Source organism: Barbatula barbatula (assembly GCF_947034865.1).
Source record: "Barbatula barbatula genome assembly, chromosome: 19".
NCBI classification, from domain to species: Eukaryota; Metazoa; Chordata; class Actinopteri; order Cypriniformes; family Nemacheilidae; genus Barbatula; species Barbatula barbatula.
The window spans coordinates 17,610,172-17,627,821 of NC_136782.1; the positions used below are offsets into that span (position 1 = coordinate 17,610,172).

The following is a 17,650-nucleotide window of genomic DNA, read 5'->3' on the forward strand; positions in this document are numbered from 1 at the left end:
CACACCTTCCAGGCTTTGAACCTACATCCTCTGGGTTATCAGGTCAAATCTGTCAGAATGTTGAATTTTCACTATTCGTTTGTACTTACGCTGAACTGAATTGTTATATAACCATCATAGACATTGATCACCCTGATATCCACAATTTTCAGATTTTCAATGGTAAAAGTAAATTATAACATTCAGTCTCACGCACACTGAATATAGTAGAATTCTTCCAAGACATGAATGGTTGTCATCGCACACTGGATTAACACAATCATACAAATGTTCAAAATGACACAAGCCAACTCATACCAACGTACTGATGCTACACATTTACAGTATAAGTGAATGAACCGGGTCTTATCCAGACACGCAGCTGCGTTCATGTGTCGGTGTTGACGGGTTGTGCACTTGAGGGATCTTTTATGTAAGCGTATTGAGGTGCCACCAGCCTGCTCTAACAGATGCACAGCACATACTAGCTGTATGATATAATTCCAGAGGCATCTGAAGAATGAAACTCGGATTTAAATCAACAGCCTCAGGCGAGGCACAGGAACATCTTGAGCGTCTACTGTAAACAGAAAGCGCCCACTCCTGAGAGAATGCAGAGATTATTCTCTTGCATCTGAGGATGTATATTCATCCCATAAATGGCCAGAATGGAAATATGAGCATTTCAGGAATTGGTGAGGGCAAAACACTATGGGTCATTTTATTCAACACAACATTTAAGAGGAAATCAGAGTACGGGCATTCCAGACATGTACCTCCTTGTGAGCGTCATACTTGACTGACATAAAGTCTAATGATGGAGATATGAGAAGTCTGTACATATGTGGCATATGGCTCAAGTCAAAAGCTCATTTCAGGCATGCTTTGAACAAGTGGTTCACTGATATTCTCTACCTCAGAGGAAACGTATGCAACATTTTACAGTCACTGTAGCGTATGAGATCCCTATGGATGCGTGTGAGATTACCTGTCTCAAAAGAGACAGAAAACGAATTGGACAAATACAGTGAACCAATGAAAGACACGTGGTAAAACAAGCACAGTTTTAACTGACAACGATCAACGATGCTTGAAAGTCACGTGGTGAGGAGTGTGGAAAATCACAGAACCTTTGACAAATTACACCAGTGCTTCCACAACGCTCATGCAGCAGTAACTATTAGTAAAATGTAGTAAAAATATGCTGCAATAACAAATAGCTTTAATGCAAACCAATATGCACACGGAATCAATGTCATGATGAAAACAAAAACTGCTGTACTATCAATATCGAGGATCGGCCAATCCTTCTGAGAAATGGTTCATCTGATGACTGACAGGTTTATAAATATTACGTTTTACACTCACAATGTATAACCATACATTATTAATAACAATATACACGGAATGGGTTTTAAGCTCGAGAGGTTTAGGTTTGTCACGTTAAACAAAAACATAAAGGCGACCTTTAGTGAAATGCAATGTGTGCCATATATGTAGGCCTACCTTTAGCAAAATATGAAGAGTTTGGTTCCAAAACGAGATAACTCCTTCTTTAAGAATTTTCTAAAATGATGTTTTTCATTATGACGTCATGTTTTTATTGCGTTTTATTGTGTTAGTTAGCTGTATTCTGTTAGTTATTAGTGCTTCAATCAAAACCAACCAACAGCAGTTTGACTTTCATCAATTGGAATGCACAGTAAAAAAACATGAGCTTTGACAATTTTGAGAGTTCTCTCATTTTGGAACCAAACTCTTCATATACACTTTGCGATTCATAAACTAACATAATTCATCTGATTTACAGTAACAAATGTGAAGCCAACGTGTGCTTTCAACCTAAAATATCACCTACCTGGATGCGTTAACGACACTGGCGACGCACTGCGCGCAGGCGCAATGCATTTTGTTGCCAATACGAACGTCGTTTCGGGTGCCCCGCCCATAAAATGCCGCAAACGAGTTTATCTGATACATCGAAAAAATATAGGTTTTGGTTTTCACGTTTCTCGAAAAAGGTTTTTTATTTTTAGTCCAAGATTTCTTTACAGCGTATTCGTGATTATGAATTGGGAATTAACATTCATAATTTTAAATACTTGTGTGAAGGTGGCCAAACAAAGTCACAACAGTTGGATATGTATACTAATATGTAAAATTCTAATATTTATTCGTTCTGTGAAAGAAACGTGTTTTTTCAAGGAAAGCATCACAGCCACCACAGACTTCCAAGTAGATTTCTGCATATGCAAAAGCACACTGGGGCATTTAAAGTCACAAGTCACTATGGCAAGCCGAATTAGCTTTTAATCATTCTCATGATATGAATTTTTTATATCAACAGTTAGATTTTTACTAGTGAAAATGTAATTACTGATATCGAAAAAGCAATTGTTACGATTAGAAATCATTTTCCTGATATCAAGAATTATAACTTTTACTGGTAAAAATCTAATTATTCATAACACAAATTGATATCCTGCGAATGATTAAAAGTCGATTTGGCTTCCAAGCGTTTTTCATATCGATGCAAAACTGTACTTGTGAAAATCCAATCACAGATATCAAGAATAACAGTTCAAGAATGTGATCAACATTTTCACATTTCTACAAGTGGGCTTTATATGTAATAACTGATATAAAAAATAGCAATTGTTACTAGTAGAAATTCTATTCTTGATGTAATGAATTATTATTTTCACTAGTAAAATTCTAATTGTTGATATCAAAAATTCATATCCTGAGAATGATTAAAAGCTAATTTGGTTTGCCATAGAACATACAGCTATTGACACCGTCACAAGGTTGCATTGAGAACTTCTCGCTCACTCCTCAACAGACGGTGGCAGTAGCACACTTCCATTAAAACATGTTGAAAACACAACAGACTTCAGATAGATACACAAGAGTCTCATTTAGTCTACACTCGTCGGGCGGCTTGGGGTTATTGGATATCTTTCTCATGCAGTAATCTTCAATAAGCTACAAAACATTACGTCATGCGCTTATAAACATGTTATGCTCAAACTGTCTTCGATTACAGCTGTTGTCAAGCGTTGGTACTTGTTTTATGATAGCGTGATAGCTGTATATAATGTGTTATGTTGTAACAATGTTTCATTTATCATGTCGCACATTCGCGCATAGAGCAGCCGTAAAGCCCACAGCATTGTTGCGCGAGGACACATTTCTGAAACGAAACCCATTGCGTAAGACACAGAGGAGGCTTTTCAACGCCGAACGTGTAAGAATTCCTCGTTATTATCACATCAGAACCAGTCCAGGCAGGATATTTTCCTTACAGGCTTGCTTCCTTTTTTCAGACTTGCCTTGAATCGAACGCACTTCCAATAGTTCATCATGTCAAGTACACATGCGACCTCCCAGAAAACCACAGGTTCCCCATGGGAAAGTTTCCTAAAGTTCTGGGGTGTCTGCTTAGAGATCAAGTCATTACAGATAAACAGGTTTGGGCTTTTTCAGATAATCTGATGTGTAACAAATGGATATTTAATGATACACCTTATTTCAACTTATTACAACTTTCACGTTGCTGTTTTGTAGGTTTGGGCCCCTAAAATTGCATCCAAAGAGCTTCTGGGCCGTGTGCACACCGAAGAGTATCTGACCAACTTTATTGGTGGAAAGATCAATGAGAAAGATCAGAGACGCACTGGATTTCCTTGGAGTGCTGGTTTGGTACAGCGCTGCAGATATGAAACGGGTATGTTATTTAACATGGGCAGAAAATGGGATAACTGTCATTAATAAAGCTCTGTATTTCACCCAAAATCAAGAGAAAATGATTGTGAAAAATAACTGCATCTAAAATATTAAGCCTATTGTTTTTATTGTGGTCTTACAGTATGATAGTGAAACACCCCACCCTTCAGAATTTAAATACAAGCATCTAATCTTCATTACTAAAATACAGTAAACAACATTCTGTCTAAAGTCATTTTTATATGATTAAAATTGCTATGAAATAAGATTTATATTAACATAACATAAATAATCGCTATGATATGCTTTCCCGTTATTTCTGAAGCAGCCAGTAGTTTCCACAGCTGTCACGTTGTTTTATTTTCCTGCCTTCCTGTCATGTTGTGTATTTCTCTTATCTGAGATGTGTTCCAGGCGGTACTGTCCTGGCAGGTGAGATAGCCCTGCAGAGGGGACTAGCGTGTAGTACAGCTGGAGGGACCCATCACGCTTTCCCCGGCTACGGCTCTGGATTCTGTCTGCTCAATGATCTGGCAGTGGCTGCCAAACAGCTGATGGGTGATGCCACTTCTAGGAAGAAGATTCTTATCGTGGATCTGGATGTACATCAGGTACAGGGTTACCAGTGATCGGTCATTAAAACTAAATGGATTGTGGTATACAGTCTGCATTTGTGTGTGTGCGCTATGCTCCAATTTTTATGAAAGTGGTTGTCTGAAACTGTGCCAGAAATCGCCCATTTGTAAATGTCTTTGTTCTGTTGAACGCAGATAAATATATTTGGAAGAATCCTTGTAACCAAACAGTTCATGGCCAACATTGACTACCATAGCAGGAACATTTCCTTAAAAGTTCTGTTGAACACAAAAAGATATTTTGAAGAATGTTGGAAAGCAAACAGTTCTGGGGCACTTTTGACTGCCATTGTCATTTTTCATACTGTGGTCAATGGTGGCCAAGAGCTGTTTGGTCGCAAGCATTCTCTCAAATATCTTTCTCTGTGTTCATCGGAACAAAGATATTTATACAGGCACAACTCAAGGGTGAGTAAATGATGACTGAAGTTGTATTTTTGGGGTGAACTGTCTCTTTAAATTACCAATGCTTCTGTTTTTCCATCCATATTACGTTTGCATGCTACACTGAAAGAACTGCTAACTAACTGATACGAGTCACTGCAGTATTTCTTCATTTTGAAACAGTGTTTCTTTGTTGTGTTTTGACAGAAATGCTGAATTATAGAGAATGTTTACTTTCCTCTTTTCACTAGGGTGATGGCACGGCGTTGATTTTTGAGGAGGAGTCAGATGTTTTTACCTTCTCGGTGCATTGTGGAAAAAACTTTCCTTTGCGAAGGCAGAAGAGTGACCTGGATATCAGTGTGGAAGACGGTACTGAGGACAAAGAGTATCTTTCAATAGGTATATATTTTTGGACTCGCACTTAAAGCTGCAGTCCTTATCTCAGTTTGATCCATAAAATGTCAGTTATACGCAGAGTTATTATTTGGTTTCTATACCAGATACAACGCGAAGCGTTTAAAAACTCTTCAATTGTAGCGTTTGATATCGCGTAGCCTGATGTAAATAAAAACTCGAAATAAAATAGAAAATACCGCTTACTTTACATCCTATAAGTCATATATCTGAAACATGTCGTCTGAAAACATATATTATCTACCGCTTTTGTTCTGATTACATGAAACAAAGACTTATCACGCTAGTGACGTCTTATTTAATAATAAAATTAATTTCTTATAAACAGTTTCAAAGTGACAACATTAACAAACGTTACTGTGCTTAACTTCCGGTACACCTACACAAACAATGGAGTGCCTGTAGATTATTTCTGACAACAAGCAAAAGAAACTGAGAAGAACCGTTAATTGGCTAAACTTGTCTCTCCAATATTTTAAATTAAGACTGCAATACCAAGCTCAACCGCTAGATGTCAATGTACCGTAAGCTTTTTTTAAATGCAACAAAACTACAGGACCCATTCAACAAATTGTTTAGTTAATAAAATGAACATACAACAAAATTGCACATCGTTTATTTAATACAATAAAATAGTAATATAGAGTAATATTATCGTAAATTAAATTAAATATAAATAGTCTTATTATTAGACACTAGCCAATCACAGACCGTAAGTAAACGGCAGTCCAGACACACACGTCCGATGAAACTGTCTATAGGTGTCTTTGAATATTAAATATGAATATTTGTGCTCTAATAGCATAATACCATTAACACATCGGTCATTCCCTGTGCAGTCCAGGAACACCTCCCTTGGTTACTGGACACGTTCCACCCTGATCTGGTGCTGTATGATGCCGGAGTGGATCCGCACCTGGAGGATGAGCTTGGAAGACTTCGCCTCACAGATCAGGGTGAACCGTATCACTTCATCATCCACATATATGATCACAATGAGAGCACAGATTTATTGTATTGATTTCATGCATTTACCCAACACAGGACTTTACCAGAGAGATCTTTACGTACTTCAGACAGTCATTAAAAAGGCCATTCCTGTGGCCACTGTTATCGGAGGAGGATATTCCAGAGATATCGATCGTTTGGCACAGAGGCACTCAATAATTCACAGGGCTGCATCCAAGGTGAGGTAGCAGAATTGGATGGGAGTAAAGAGGGCAGTTGATCTAAGGATGACACGTGATGCTCTGCTTTTTTGTGTTGACATTATTATGAAGCAGCGTGTTATGAAACATACTCTCAATATTTTCTCTCCCTTTTATTGCCTGAATGTAAACAGCAATATTGAACTGTCAGGGCTATTGTGTGCTCATAATGATCCATTATGATGATTTCTTCTTTCAGGTTTGGACGGAATATGGATTGTAATCCCATGATGGAAATGTACCTTACGGCAAACTGAGAGACCGTCTTTTAACTTTCTGCAAATACAGTCATCAATGTTGCCAAGGCAATTTCATTTATTAATAAAATGTAATATTAAAAATCAGTTATTTATAATTTATTGTTGTTTTGTTCTTTACAACAAGTTTAGTTAACTAACAATGAAAATGCTAGTATTTTTTCATCTTAAAGCTAAAACACATTTTTAAATTAGTAATATGCCATTGCATTATATATTGCGATACATCAAATGTATCATATTGTTTTTTTAACAATATGACATCTTTTTGATTTGCTTCAACATTTGTAATGTTTTCATATTGTTTCTATTTGGTGCATTTACTACTTGGGGTTTAACATTTTCACAAATTTGTTTAAAATCATTTTCAGAAACGTCCCTATATCATTTTGTATTCATTTACATCCAGAATGTATACATTTATTAAGCATTGGATGTCAGTTTGAACTGAATACATGTTGTATCTACAACAAAAATATTAATATAATAATATTATCTTAATTATATATAAAATTGTAAATAAATCTTATTTTAGGTTTAACAAATAATATAAATGTGTATGTTTTGCTCATTGTTTGTTTCTGTGAGCTAAAAGAGTAACAAATGTTAATAAATGAGACCTTTTTGTTTAGGGTGTTTTACAGTAGAGAATCCTTCTCTCAGTGGGTCAGATAAAAACAAAATGGTGCTTTTATTTTATTCGACAGTCAAAATACATAACCACAAATTAAAAAAATGGTTCAAGTTCAGAGGAAAATTTAAGACCATTGCTTTTTACATCAATACAAACACAATTTGCAATAGCAGCACTTGTTCAAGTTTCGCAATGGAAAGTGCAATGAAGTTAAGTAACATTAGAAAAAAGGTTGTTAAAAAGCTTCTGCAACAGACCACAACACAAAAGCTCAGTTTTACGGTATAGCTAAACACACAACACAACAACTACTACACAGATAAAGTCCTGAAGAGAATTCAATAAGAAAACTCTGGTAATGTGCTCACATTGTTTGGTTCAGAATAATGTGCTATCTTTTCTGTTTCAGGCAGACATTGCTTAAGACTGTTAAAAGTAACACACCATTAAAACCAGTGCAAGTTAAGTTCATTATTTATAATTACAACCAAAACTGATTGTGTAAGACATCACAGATTAGGTTAAAAATTCTGTCATCATTTACAATACATTTCTTAGTTCGGATGAACACAGAGAAAGACATTTGTAAAAATGCCAAACAGTTCTTGGTCACCATTGACTACTATAGTAGGAAAATTTGCTTTATAAATGTATTTGTTGTTGAACACAAAAGAAGATATTTTGAAGAATGAGGAAAGCAAACTACCATTATCATGTTTCCTACTATGGTAGTCAATGGTGGCCAAGAACTGTTTGGTTATAAGCATTCTTCCAAATATATTTCTCTGTGTACATCAGAACAAAGAAATGTATACAGATGTGGAACAACTGGGAGGTGAGTAAATGATTACAGAATTAAAATGTTTGGGTCACTGTCCCTTTAAGCAGGATATGGGCACATTTGTAAAAACAAAACGTAGTGTCTAGTAGCATTAGTGTTACTAAGAAAATAAATAAAATGGTGTCTATTTGAACAACACTAGACAGAGCGTTAATCCCTTGCTTGTTATTGCCATTGATACTGAACCCCTAGCATCTGAAATCAGTTCTCATCCAAAAACTTAAAATCTCAAACTGTGAGTTTAATTAAATATTAATAAAAATAAATACATAAATGTTTAAAATGACATTTAAACCTTCCAAACTTGGATCTTCTCAGCCACCACACACCAGTTGGCATGGTCCAAGTAAGTCTGGAGAACATGAAGTTCATCAACATGGTTCTCGATCAACTGCGTCAGTTCTCCTTCCCTGAATACGTGGTAGTACCGCAGACAAGAGTCCTTCATCTGTCCGTCATTCCATTCTTTCATCCCCCTGGTGTCCCTCAGAGACGCTGTGCTTTCTTGTCTCTGCATGGAATGTTGTCTGTTTGCTGTGCTATTAACCTCCCTGTGTTCTTCATTACAGGACTGCTCCTTTTGGTAGGACACTAAGTCTGGAAGAGGAACTGAGGAACAATCCTGTATGAGCTCAACACGGAGGGTTTCGTTTTCATTACCAGCACTGCTGTTGTCAGTTTTATGGACTTGAGGGTCTGAGATGAAGACATCTTCTTCAAGACTGGTTCTGGAAGAGGATGAAAAGAGGTTTGAAACCTGTCTAATGAGACCCCTGCCGCTGGCCCGCAGGCTCCTGCTCTCTGCAGCTTCATCTGCAGGACTTTGGAAAGTGCCGGAGGTGGACCTGGACACGGTCAGACTGCCGAAGTCCAGCACTGAATCCAGAGATCTGGAGAAGAACCAAAGCCTCTGTTGCTTCTGCTGACTGGGGCTGGCGAGCTCGCCCTCGTCCACCATTGAAGATGTGCTTTTCACCTTTCTGTACTTTTCGCCTGAATCGGCGTCGTCGCTGACGCTTTGGGTTCCGTCGTCTCTGTGTCTGGCCCGTCCAGGTCCTCTGAGGGCGGGGGATAGAGGAGGATTGGGATTCCATGGAATGAATATGTCTTGTTTCTCAAACTTACGCCTCTTCTGCTCCATGGCCCAAACGTAGATCATGATTCTTCCTCCCACCCGCAGGCTGCGGGCCATCTCCTGTATTGCTCGGATACGCCGCTCTTTGGTAGACATGTGGTGGATGACTAAGCAATTGAGAGAAATTGTATTCACAGAGGTCGTCATTTAAAGAACCCAAAAATGAACATGACACAGGTAAGGAACATACATTAGTAAATACAAAAAAAGCATTATTAACATGCGATCTGTAGCCTTCGACTCCATAGCACCTCCTCTCCTAGAATTGCATTTTTCTTTTGGAATTTTCTTTGTGTATGGTTTAAGATCGAATGATATCAAACTGATGTGACTGATTTTCCTTCATATTTAAACCTATAAAAGTTGCTGTTTGCCGCTTTAAATAATTTTATATTAACTGATAATATCATCATTTGGAAGAACTGATAATAGTTACAAATAATTTTAATATATTTTGTATATTTAATTTGGCTATTTCATTTAGATATGCATGTATTTTGTTACAGTATGTTTTTATTTATGGAATATTTATGTATCTTTCTATGTTGTTGTTTTTTGTCCTGTTGGTTATATAGTGCTAAATGAATATATATATATATATATATATATATATATATATATATATATATATATATATATATATATATATATATATATATATATATACATATACATATATATATATAATAATTTTATATAATAATTTTCATTGCCCTTTAAAGCACGCACACGCACACACGAGTTAAAGTAAAAACAACATTTTTTATATATTATACATCTTAAGGGATATTATGTTGTTATTTAATTATACTTATAACTAAAATAATTGTTAAGGTTTTCCTTTCCAGTTCTTACATCTAGGGAAGCGCTTTAACACTAAGTCTAAAACCCAAATTCAATGCAGTAAACACAGTTCATGTGATTAGACGCTCCATGTGTTAGATACGGTTTAAACCATCATGAAACAGTGATCTCATCATTGGCCACATTAATGTCGCTGGGGATTCATGAGGGGTTGCCAGGTGACCCATCTGTACAGCCTGACAACAAACAATCCCAGAACTCTACCGAGAACTGCTAATCTCCTGTAACCTAGTAACACCTTGTTTCCTTCGCCTCATAGAGCTTAAATACATGACAGCTCTATCTCAGATTAATGGCAGTAGATTGATATTAAACGTCTTAATAATTGAATTACCATGTTAACCTGGACCTATCCAATGAGATGTAATTGACGAATGTTCATTCTTATTAAACAATATGTAAACGGTTTTTGTGAAGGCCTATGCTGCAGTACACATGCGCTTTCAAGCTAACTTTACTGCTCCAAATTAAACACAAATGTACACAAAAACTATTTAAGATCTTCAATTTGCAGTTGCATTACCTGCGATAGAGAGCACTGCATCAAAACAGCCGTCTCTGTAGGGTAAGCGCAGTCCGTCGCACAGTTGCACCTCATGGCCCTGACCCCACGCAGAGTCCACCAACGGCCGACACACATCACAGCCCAACTTAAAGATGTTCTCGTTGATGTGCAGATATTTACCATTGCCGCATCCTGCAATATTTCAAAATAAGAATAGTCAGGCAGTTTCCAGTCCATAAGGCTCTGGAGTGTTTTTCTGCATTGTACTGATATAACTTTGGTGCACATTCATCCTTATTATTAACTTTATTATGAAAAATTGCTTTCCTTTCAGGTGAACACTGTCGACAAAAGCAGTGCCTGATAACCTTCCATTAACCGTAATTGTGTTCAAAGCAACAAAGCGAATCAAAGTAGTTATTTTCAGCCCTAAGAGAGTCCTTTTTCTAGGAAACAGTGAAAGCACATTCATCTGTGAGAAAAACTTACCTACGTCAGCCACGATGCTACCGGGCTCCTGCTCCAAAAGGAACTGTTTGACCTTGGGCCAAGCCTTGTAACGGCTGTCATTGAAGTAAGGTGCAATCCTCTCGTACACAGTGTGAACATGCTCTCTCTCCAGCTGGCTGGCAGCCTCGTCCATGCTGCTCTCTATTAAACCTCACAGAGCATCTTCACCACTTAGCCAAAGGATGAGACAGCAGACCCGAACATCGAGTTCCTTGCTCTTAATGCTCCCGATCCAAATCCATTCCTGTAAGAAAAAGAAAGGCTCTGATCGGTTGCTTCGCTAATGTACTTTTTGCAATTGCAAATCAATGCTAGTGCTGGGGGGTATGATCATAAATTTATATAGCAGTGTTTTCCAGATTTATACCGGTTTCCGGTACATGGCGTTTTTTTATAGCAATTGAGTGACTTAAAATGGCCTTTTATACGGTCAAGGTGAGTGAATATTGAAGAAAAAATCCACACTTGTATTATATAAGTTAGCAAGTCCCACAAAATGATTTGTTTATAAAGAGGTGGCACTCGTGATGAAGTGAAGGAATCAGGTTGAAGTCAAAATACAGAACCTTTTAATCGAGCAAATTTCGCAAACAACTTAACTACACAATGTAAACAATCCCCTTCCCCTATAACAACTGCGAAGTTTAGATTTATCGAATGGCATGCGAAGGTAATTTGCATACAAAATATTTCAGCAAATAAATTGAGAAAAAAGCTCGATAATATATATGGTTAGAACTGGTGCTTCCAACTTTAAGAGAATAGTCAGAATGGCTTGAGGGATTGATAAAACAACAGCTTAATTTTCAACCGGTTTATAACAAAAACACACATTTCGGTGTGAACCGAAATACCGCCCATCACGAATCAATACCTGTATAGCTTACATTTAAGCATTAAGGAACTATAAAGATTTACACTGATAGACACTGACCATGCAAAGTTGAGGAATGTTATGCAATGTGCAACGTTTCAATCGGATGGTGGAAAGCATCTGCAGACAGACTGTGAGCAATGCTTCTCTTCTCTACCTTCTCATATACAACAGTACGATCTAGGCATTCAAGGAGTGTCTCACATTGATTATTCATCATGTATCAATATGACACAAAACACCCCCAAACAATCAAAATGAAAACTGTCTTATAATTTGTTAACCCTCATGTCATCGCAGATGTAGGAGTTTCTTTCGTCAGCTGCTCTCCTAGATGTTTGTTTCTTTTCGTTTCAATTTCACTAAAGACAGAAGACTTCTTAGTTTCACTTCATCATCATTTTGCTTCAGAAGACATTAACCCTGAAGTTGGGAGCAATATATGGATATAAACTGAAAGATATTTAAAGGTGTTTTTTTGGAGGATCTATTACCGAAAGGCAATATAATATGCCCGACTATGTTTTCAGAGGTGTGTAAAACCTTACATAATGAAGCGTTATGTTTTTATTACCTCGGAATGAGCTATTTCTATCTACATACACCACGGGTCCCCTTACGTGGAACTCGCCATGTTGTTTCTACAGTAGCCCTAAACGGACAAACTGCACTACAGAGCACGTTTTGTAAATACGTTATCTCCTTTGGCGAAGAAACCAACTGAAAAAAACTAAATCATATACATACATCTGGTATAGGATGAGGGTGAGTAAAATACAGTATGACAATTTTCATTTTCAAGTGAATTATTACTTTAATATACCGGAACCTTCATCTCCAGAACATAACCATCCCATTTCTGCTACAATTTCATCCTACAACTACAAAAATGACTGTCATATAGATGCTTCCATATCATGGCAATGAAATGGAAAGAGTATATAGTGGCAATACTGATATCTATTAAAAAAACAGCTTTCTGTTTTAAAAAAATGTAGTGAGATTCCGTGTCTAATAAATTCCATGTTCTCATCCTTTCCACCTGAGAACATTTCACAAATTGTTCCTCTCCTGCCACTCGACAGCACACGCGCAAACAAGAGCTGTTACACACACACACACACCTCCTGACAACAGCACACATCACTAATCCAGACGTCAACACACAGCCGTACATCATTTCTCCTCCTACACACACACACTGGATGTGCCAGGATGCTGAGGCTGTAAACACAAGTGTAAAGGGGTAACAGCCTGCGATTCCACAGATTGCAAGCATGCGCCTGTATCAGCTTTATTAAAATGCAAAGCGGACGTCGCTTTTCAAAGCATGCTGCCACCTCTGATGTGTTTTCAAAGGCTTGCTCGTGATATAAGCTTAACGCATTAGCTTTTCGCTTTGTGTTGTATTTACTACAGTGCTTGAAGAGCAACAGAGTCGATACAACTCAACAAGCTGGATAGAGAGTAAAGCTTTCGAGAATCTCTTAATAAAGACTCAATTATTCAGACATTCGGCACCGGTTCATGCATTTCAAATGATATATTACATCGAGTTACATTGCTAGAGTGTTCAGCAGCTAGCATGTAACTCGTCATCAACATTTGCATACTGACTATTTGAAGAAACAAAACATGATCCTGTTTGGTCCATTGATGCTTTAAGATATGTGTGTAGACCCACACGAAAGCGAAATCGCAGATTTTAATATATTCATTATTTATCATTAATGAGATTAAAATCTCAGAAAATGTATAGAAATCTGTAATCCATTCGATTTAGAAGAGAATGTAACAAACTTTGCTCGGATTTGCCAAGTCTGCCATAAAATGTCGATATTATAGTAGATTTCAATATTCAACATGAAATGTATTATCGGCCACCCATTGTGACTAATAGACCCCTTCGCAATTTGCATCCCGTGTATTTACCCATCTAAAGTCAGCATTTAACTGCAAAGACTGTGTTTCTTGTGTGCCTGCTCGATGTCGTGATAATAGAAGACATGCTTTAATCCATTTTCATTCATGTCTATTCTCTCGCTGTCATGCAAGCATCAGGAAATGAACATCTAATTTATTCTCAAGTAGCGTGTCACATGGCATCGGGTGAATGTGAAATACTGAAACTTCAGGCAGTTCCTTTAAATATGTGCAGGGACGCGTGGAGCTGTTAAACTAATTGCCTTTCGGTCGGTCGAGATGTTGCGAGTTGCGAACCGAAGCTACGGATCAATGAGGGAACATTTCAAAGCAAATCCACATTGGATGCTTATCTACTCCACTGCATTTCAAATGACAAAGTTCACTCAATAACCTCACGGTCCAAACAGCAAATCGATGCAACCTTCATGCGGACCTGTAGTAAGGCCAAGACGGGTCTGCAACGGAATACAATACAATAAAGGTTTCACAGGTTACTTTTGACTTTTACAGATATTAAACTAATGACTGAAATCTATAACTGTTGGTGTATAATGTGTAACAAGGCTTTACTGCTGTAAAGGGCAAATGATCCACCGGGGTATTTTGTTGAGAGCAGAATTGTCTTGTTTCATAATGCCTCGGTGGTTTAGTGATGTAGTGTGCTTGATGTGTTACGTAACAAAAAGGCTCTTTTGGCTGAATCACATGTTGCCCTATAGCAGAAACTCCCGGATGAGCCATAAAAAAAAAACACAGCATGTGGGCTACTTATAACTGTGACAGAATGTACAATGCACTGGCCAAAATGAGAACATTTAAACGGAGATGCCATTCAACAAGGACCCTAAGGGAGATGACAAACGTCTTACACAATAGATCTTTTTAATAAAATCCCAGAAACCAAGTATGCTAAAGCAAACTCAAACTTCAAGGAGTGCTAAACCACTCCTTTCCTGAAGGAACGTTACAAAAGCATGTTGTCCTGAATGTGCTTTATCGAAGTGACATTTAACAACTTAAATCTCACTTCATACAGACAAAATGTCACCGGTTGTCACCTTTACGAAACATCAGACCTCTGTCAAACATGACCAATTGTTTCTGTGACCATCCCAAGCCCTTCGGTTATTTTAAAGGGCATCGTGCCACAAACACTTTTCCTATCCATATGGATCCCCAGCTGGTTTGCAGTGCGATCGAGACCTCTGATGGTCCTTCATTAAGGAGACTATTTTAAGATCACACCCACTGACAGAAGGATGGGAGAAGAGCGTTTGGGCGTCATCGCAGTTTGCCGTACACAGCCATGTCGAGACTCGACCGCATCCGATTTTCCCCCTCAATTTATTAAAATGCTCAGCTCGACAGGCGTTATGTAAGCAGCTGCAAGCTGAATGCTGGGAGAATACAGAGCAGCAGCATCTAAAATTAGAACCCAGCAATACCCGACAGACAACTATTCTATTACAGACAGAGGATCCGTTCCAATACTAATAAAACACAGAATGAACAATATGGAGCTGAATGGTTTAGTTATATATGTGTGGGCAGATTATAACAGATGCAGTACAAATTAAACATCGAATAGGCTTTTTATTTCTTTGAGACTTTTAAATGCGAGTACCATTTTCATGTAACATTTTCATAGTATATTCACAAAGACGTCTATTGGTAACCGTTCAAAACTACTAAGTTTGTTATGATACACCATCACGACTCCATCCAACACGTGATAGCGAATTACAATACGATGGTATCACAATATTTGAAATAAAACTTAAAAAACAAAGTAAAACATCATTAATAGATTACATTCTCTACATTCCATTTCAATTATCCTTTAAAAATAATCTTTGTTTTTATAGAATTGACAGCATAACTTCAATCCTCCTGTACGTCACTTAAAAAATGTATTGGTCTGTCACTGTATATTCAAAGCGCATTTTATTACAAAAAAGAAAATAAAAAAACAGCTTTAAACAATAACTAGTCTACTTAAAAGCAATTAAAGACATATTATATGTTGACATAGGTCACGTGTTAGCAGCTCGACCAATGGGACAGAAGACATTTATCAATTAAATAGCACATTTTCGTAAAAGAAGGTATATCGTGTCACAATAATGTATACGGCTACACGCCTACAGAAAACGTGACATGCCATTTCATGCATTCTGACTTCTTTACGATGTCAAACGTGCTTGCTTCTCAAGCTTAACAAGGCCAAAAAACGATTTGAACGTACGACGTAGTATTTCTGTGCTCGATTCACTCGGCCAGGGATCGTACAGGTTTCGGAAAGTTTTTTTCGAACATGGATCGGACAATTCTCGCAGAAAAGCACGCCCATCAATGCTTCAGCCGACGGAAGTCTAGCTGTGTTTGTTTGCTCAATGCATTTGGGTAATGAATGTCATATAGACGACAGATATAACACTGGATTTGGAGATCGTTTGAAGCTGATACCAGCGCTGAAAAATGCCACTCATGAACCGCACGCGACAAGTCAAACTAAGCAGTATGTTTGTGTTTTGTTGTGGGCGTGTACATGCATGATGTAAACAACACAAACTTACAGTGAATCAATGTGATGATGTATTGCGTACCCCCCCCCCCCCGCCCAGATATGACTCCAGTCGCTTTTCTTCCAGCTGACTCTGTCTTTTATACATCTGATCGATCTACATACTCTTCGAAGATATTAATGAATGCAATGGTACTCAAGATTAATATGCCTGTCTTTAAAATCTACAATACAAAAACACAAAATACAGAAATGCATCTATGAAAAAAGTACTTGGAGATTTGTGGTCCATTTAAACACACACACACACACATAAATTTATCAATATTATAAAATAAAAAATAAACTCAAAATGTATCATTTGACTCACTGATCTCAGTTCAAGTAGCTATACCCAGCACACATGCTGACATTCATTCACGTTCAGAATGAACCTCTTTAAACTTTGAAGCGACATGAGGTCACCTTATTTTGCGAGGTAACTTAAAGCTCGTTACAATGAAAATGCACGTCACGTTACGTTACGTTACACACGCACGCGTCAATTCAAAACATATTTGCGCAATTCATTCCTGACGTTACAGACTGAAAGTTGAATCGGATGTTTATCTTCAACACAAGCGCCACAAACATCCCATGCATCAAACCTACCTTCTCCCATCTCAAGAGTGTGCTCGAACATACATAACATATCCGACGAGAGACCGAATCTTTATTTCACGGCATTATATTAACGCGACATCCGAGCGAGAGACTGTGTATAACCGGCGGATAAATACATGTTCACCGCGGTCGACCCCGTGAACCGAAGCGGTGTCCGATTCGCTAACGAGTGAATCTTTGGAGCTGATTCTTCTGAAGATTCGGTCGAACCGATGCGCAGAGGACACGAGCGATCGCTTGAGACGGTAAACGTTGTGGAGGTGACGGCTCGAAATAAGACTAGCGTAGATCTGACGTGTAATATATTAGTATACACGCTTTTTGGAGCACACTAAATGATACTAAAAGCAATTAAAATGTAACCTATTTGAGAACCCAGTTTAACATAACATTAAAAAAATAACATTTGTATCAGGAAGCACAATCATATGCATAGAATGTAAATGAGAAGGAACGTAAAGTTACGCGATGACCTCTTTGAAAACGCGAGTCAAACGGGGAAATTTGAACGTACCGTTCAAATGAGTCGACTCCCTGGATGAATCGGATCAACCAACGTTGCTAGACC

General features: G+C 37.8%; 2 protein-coding genes across 2 annotated transcripts; one reads left to right on the forward strand and one right to left on the reverse strand.

The window, feature by feature from the left end:
- Nucleotides 1–2,809: 2,809 nt before the first annotated feature.
- Nucleotides 2,810–6,883, forward strand: hdac12 (histone deacetylase 12). Its single transcript, XM_079481643.1, has 8 exons — nt 2,810–3,226; nt 3,306–3,449; nt 3,547–3,706; nt 4,120–4,316; nt 4,976–5,126; nt 5,981–6,097; nt 6,186–6,328; nt 6,549–6,883. Exons 1-8 carry the CDS (start codon nt 3,077–3,079, stop codon nt 6,570–6,572), a joined length of 1,086 nt encoding a protein of 361 aa, XP_079337769.1. The 5' UTR covers nt 2,810–3,076; the 3' UTR covers nt 6,573–6,883.
- A 392-nt stretch (nt 6,884–7,275) lies between these two features.
- Nucleotides 7,276–17,276, reverse strand: trmt9b (tRNA methyltransferase 9B). Its single transcript, XM_079480897.1, has 5 exons — nt 17,071–17,276; nt 11,075–11,339; nt 10,604–10,777; nt 7,991–9,323; nt 7,276–7,844 (listed from the first exon to the last, which is right to left on the reverse strand). Exons 2-4 carry the CDS (start codon nt 11,226–11,228, stop codon nt 8,371–8,373), a joined length of 1,281 nt encoding a protein of 426 aa, XP_079337023.1. The 5' UTR covers nt 11,229–11,339; nt 17,071–17,276; the 3' UTR covers nt 7,276–7,844; nt 7,991–8,370.
- Between the last annotated feature and the right edge of the window lie 374 nt (nt 17,277–17,650).

Coding starts and splice junctions, on each gene's coding strand:
- trmt9b (XM_079480897.1), bottom strand. CDS start 11,228: ATGGACGAGGCTGCCAGCCAGCTGGAGAGAGAGCATGTTCACACTGTG. Junction 10,778..11,074: donor TAGCATCGTGGCTGACGTAG/GTAAGTTTTTCT, acceptor GAAATATTGCAG/GATGCGGCAATGGTAAATAT. Junction 9,324..10,603: donor TGCAGTGCTCTCTATCGCAG/GTAATGCAACTG, acceptor TCAATTGCTTAG/TCATCCACCACATGTCTACC.
- hdac12 (XM_079481643.1), top strand. CDS start 3,077: ATGTGTTATGTTGTAACAATGTTTCATTTATCATGTCGCACATTCGCG. Junction 3,707..4,119: donor GCGCTGCAGATATGAAACGG/GTATGTTATTTA, acceptor GATGTGTTCCAG/GCGGTACTGTCCTGGCAGGT. Junction 6,098..6,185: donor ACTTCGCCTCACAGATCAGG/GTGAACCGTATC, acceptor TACCCAACACAG/GACTTTACCAGAGAGATCTT.